The sequence below is a fragment of the Curcuma longa genome, unplaced genomic scaffold (assembly GCF_044706935.1).
Source record: "Curcuma longa cultivar G26 ecotype Majalengka, Jawa Barat unplaced genomic scaffold, ITB_CL_G26_1.1 contig_12258, whole genome shotgun sequence".
NCBI lineage: Eukaryota > Viridiplantae > Streptophyta > Magnoliopsida > Zingiberales > Zingiberaceae > Curcuma > Curcuma longa.
The window spans coordinates 1-3,913 of NW_027429108.1; the positions used below are offsets into that span (position 1 = coordinate 1).

The following is a 3,913-nucleotide window of genomic DNA, read 5'->3' on the forward strand; positions in this document are numbered from 1 at the left end:
AAGCAGAGTCTTGAATTTCTATTCAATTCCTGAAGAGTCGATCCTTTCTTTTGGATATTGAAGCTCCGGCCAAAGGTTTCGCTAAACCAGGCGATTATTCAAACACTTTTGACTTATTAAAAGCAGTGGTTAAGTAGAACAATACTTTAATTTCATTGCTTATATCACAAGGAGAACTAATACAAGATTTGCAGAATCAAGTTAGTCAACTGAAGAAGCAACAACAGTAGCCTCCAGAAAATCCTTCTAAGGAACTTGAATGGTCAATAGAGCAGCTAACTAAAAGGCTTTCTGGATTAAACTTGGGAAGTGAACCAATTATTCCCAAGAAAAAATATTCAATTTTAATATATAAAAACCCAAGTGATATTCTTGAAGCGGAGAAGCAAAAGTTAAAATGACTTCCAAACCACCAGCAGTTGCTACTACGACAACCCAAGTGCCTTCGGCGGAAGATCATATCCGAGATTATCGTCAGAACCAACGGCGATTATACAATCTACAAACAAGAATAATCCCTAGTCAACGACGCTTCAGAAGAACAATTGAGAGTCAACTAGATCCGGAAGCACAGCTGGAAATATCCAAATCTAGAAGGGCAACAATGGTACCAGCAGAAATTCTCTATTCTGTGGGGTACAGACCAACTCAGCACCGAGTATATCAACATTACTCAGAGGAAGATGTCTTACGTGTGGAAGATGGACAAGTAGATCTTCCTAGTTGCTCTTTGCCTTTTTCTTTTGACTGGTCATGAAGTGTAAGTTGGGTCAGATCTTCCTCCAGTTCTTTTACCAGATCTCCTTCCTGAGTGTTTCTAACTCAATTTGAAGCCTTTGAACTTCATATTGCAAATAATCAATATAATTGAGCAACTCTGGAACTAAGGATTTACTATCAACAGTAAACATACCTGGCAGTGTCCCCTAGCTCTCTGGCTAGTACTGCTTCCACAGAACCTACATCTGATGTACTGGACACTAACTTCAGTATTAAATTCCCAAACATGTGGACATTGATATTGTTCATCTGGAATTTCAACCTGAACTTGCCATCCTGTTTCCTTTCCCAGTAGTACAAACAATGTCTCTGGTATGATACTGGTGGTAGAGTTACAATGCTGTTCAGTTGCCGTTTCTCCTTCTGAAATGCTGCAAATAGCATCTGAGTCACTTTCTTCAGGATCAATGGAAACAACATCGAACTCCTTAGGAAGCTCGAGTTCTTCAAGCATGGCTATGCGCTCCTTGTTTCCGATTTTGTTCCTGCATTCTCGGGCAAAATGCCTTTCTTCTCCACATATAAAACACTTACATTTTCTTACTCTTGTCTGGTCATTCTGATATTTCTTCTTAATGACTCTGACATGGGTCTTATGTGGTTTCCCCTTGTATGTTTGGGCCTTTCTAAGCCCAAATCGGTTTCCCCTTGTATGTTTGGGCCTTTCTAAGCCCAAATCTCCTTCTTTCTGGGTTGTGCATCACACCAGTTAATGGCATTTGAGAGCAAAATTGGTATACAGATGGTGTTGGGCTACAATTTTATTAGAAGTGTTAAAGGAGGAGTTTGCATTGAGGGAAATAATGTTACATTTTATAATAACATTACCTCAATAGTAACTAACCAAACTGCAGCTTTTGCCATAGAAGAACTCTAGATGGATGAATATGAATAAATGGAAATACAGGAGCAAATATGCTTTATTTCTAATCCATATAATTCAAAAGTACTGCAGAGGCATGGTAATCTTATTGAAAGACTTAAAAAGCAGGAGTTCATCGGAGAAGATCCACTATTGCATTGGGCAAAGAACAAGGTCGTGTGCAAGCTGGACCTGATCAACCCGAATATTACCATACAAGATAAACCTCTTTCACACATTACTCCTACATTAAAGTCTATTTTTGAAAAGCATGTGAATCAACTGCTAAAGTTAAAAGTGATCAAACCCAGTAAGAGTAGGCACCGGACGATGGCTATGATTGTACAATCCGGAACATCAATGGATCCAAAAACTGGTAAAGAAATTAAGGGCAAGGAAAGAATGGTGTTCAACTATCGGACCCTTAATGACAATACTTTCAAAGACCAGTACAGCCTACCTGGGATTAACACAATCATGAAGAAGGTTAGCCATTCAAAGATTTATTCCAAGTTTGATTTAAAATCGAGTTTTCACCAAATTGTAATGGACCTGGATTCTGTGGAGTGGACAGTATTTATCTGTCTGCAAGGACTTTTTGAATGGTTGGTTATGCATTTCGGATTAAAGAATGCACCTGTCGTATTCCAAAGGAAGATGGACCATGTATTCTAAGATACTGATGATTTTATTGCAGTATATATTGATGATGTGCTAGTCTTCTCTCAGTCTGAATCAGAACATGTTAAACATTTAGAGATTATGCTTAACCTCTGTCAAGAACATGGACTAGTATTATCTCCAACCAAGTGGAAGTTAGCAATACCACGAATTGAATTTTTAGGAGCTGAAATTGGGGAAGAAAAACTTAGACTCCAACCTCATATATTAAGAAGATTACTGAGGTAAAAGATGATCAGCTCAAAGAAAAGAAAGGGCTTAGGTCATGGTTAGGGATATTAAATTATGCCCGAACATATATACCAAACCTGAGTTCTAAACTGGGACCCCTTTATGAGAAAACTTCGGTAATGGGGATAAAAGAATGAAAACATCTGACTGGGAGTTAGTAAGGCAGATTAAAGAACAAGTTAAAAGTTTGCCTGATCTTGACATATCACTAGAAGGGGCATATATTATACTTGAGACAGATGACTCAATGACCGGTTGGGGAGGAGTTTGCAAATGGAAAAAGAATAAATATGACCCCAGAAATACTGAGAAAATATGTGCATACGCACATGAAAAATTCCCTAATTCCTTTTAAATTGACCAAATCAATTTAAATCTTATAATTGGTTCGGCTATAACTTAGCCAAATCAAGTCCAAATCAATCTCGATTTGAAACAATGTAATCCATATCTCCGTGCCTATCCATTGGGTTTAGTTTGAACCCGATCCAATTTTTAATTTAGATCCCTCACTTCGTATCTAATGATTTAATTCATTCCGTTATTATTATTATATTTATTTATATATAAAAAAATCATAGTTAACATTTTAAATATTGAATTGGATCTCTAATAGTTATTATTCTGAATCCTAGTCTTTCATTTCATTCATGAATCTCAAATGTCGATTTTTAAGCTTGGCATTTAAATCTCAATTCAATGTCGAAACTTGAGGTATTGAATCCTTAGATTTGATCTTCGAACCCGAATTAGTGCTTCGAACATTGTTCTTGAACCCTATCGTTGACTCTTGAAGGTGGAGCCCTGAATCACACTTGATTCTAGTTAATGAATCATGAATCATGTTCCCTAACCTCAATCTTCAATTTAAAATGGAATCACTCTATTGAATCTTCTTGAGTCCTGAGCTTCAATTTGAAATCTCGAGTCTGTATGTGTTTGTTGAGTCTCAAAATCTTTTTTTTGGAGTCTTTAATGTCAAATTTCGCACTCGAATTCAAAGATTTCAATTGAATCTTGAAATTGTTCGTATGATCTCGATCTCCATGCATTTAAATCTTATTTTAGAATTTTGAAATTTGTTGTGGAATCCCATGGGTCTCAAACTACAAAGCAAATATGAATCTGTCAGTTGAATACTAAATAGTGTAGTATTTGATTACAATCTCAGGTTTAAATGTTGCTCGTCTTATTCTAAGAAGAACCTTTTCTCTAAGCTTTAATTTTGATTTTTTAAATATCAAATCTGATCCCTAATGATGAGTCTTGATGCATTCATTTTTTGTTTCGTTCTTCAATCTATAATCTTGATTCTTAACCTCAAGTTGAAATCGCAAGTTCAGTGTCAAATAATTGAAA

The 3,913-nt window shown here is 36.2% G+C and overlaps 1 protein-coding gene across 1 annotated transcript; it reads left to right on the forward strand.

Moving 5' to 3' along the window:
- Positions 1 to 1,675: 1,675 nt before the first annotated feature.
- LOC141815919 (uncharacterized) lies at positions 1,676 to 2,128 on the forward strand (the record flags this gene model as incomplete). Its single annotated transcript, XM_074703781.1, has 1 exon — positions 1,676 to 2,128. A coding segment is annotated over exon 1 (453 nt), but the record flags the coding sequence as incomplete, so codon positions are not given.
- Between the last annotated feature and the right edge of the window lie 1,785 nt (positions 2,129 to 3,913).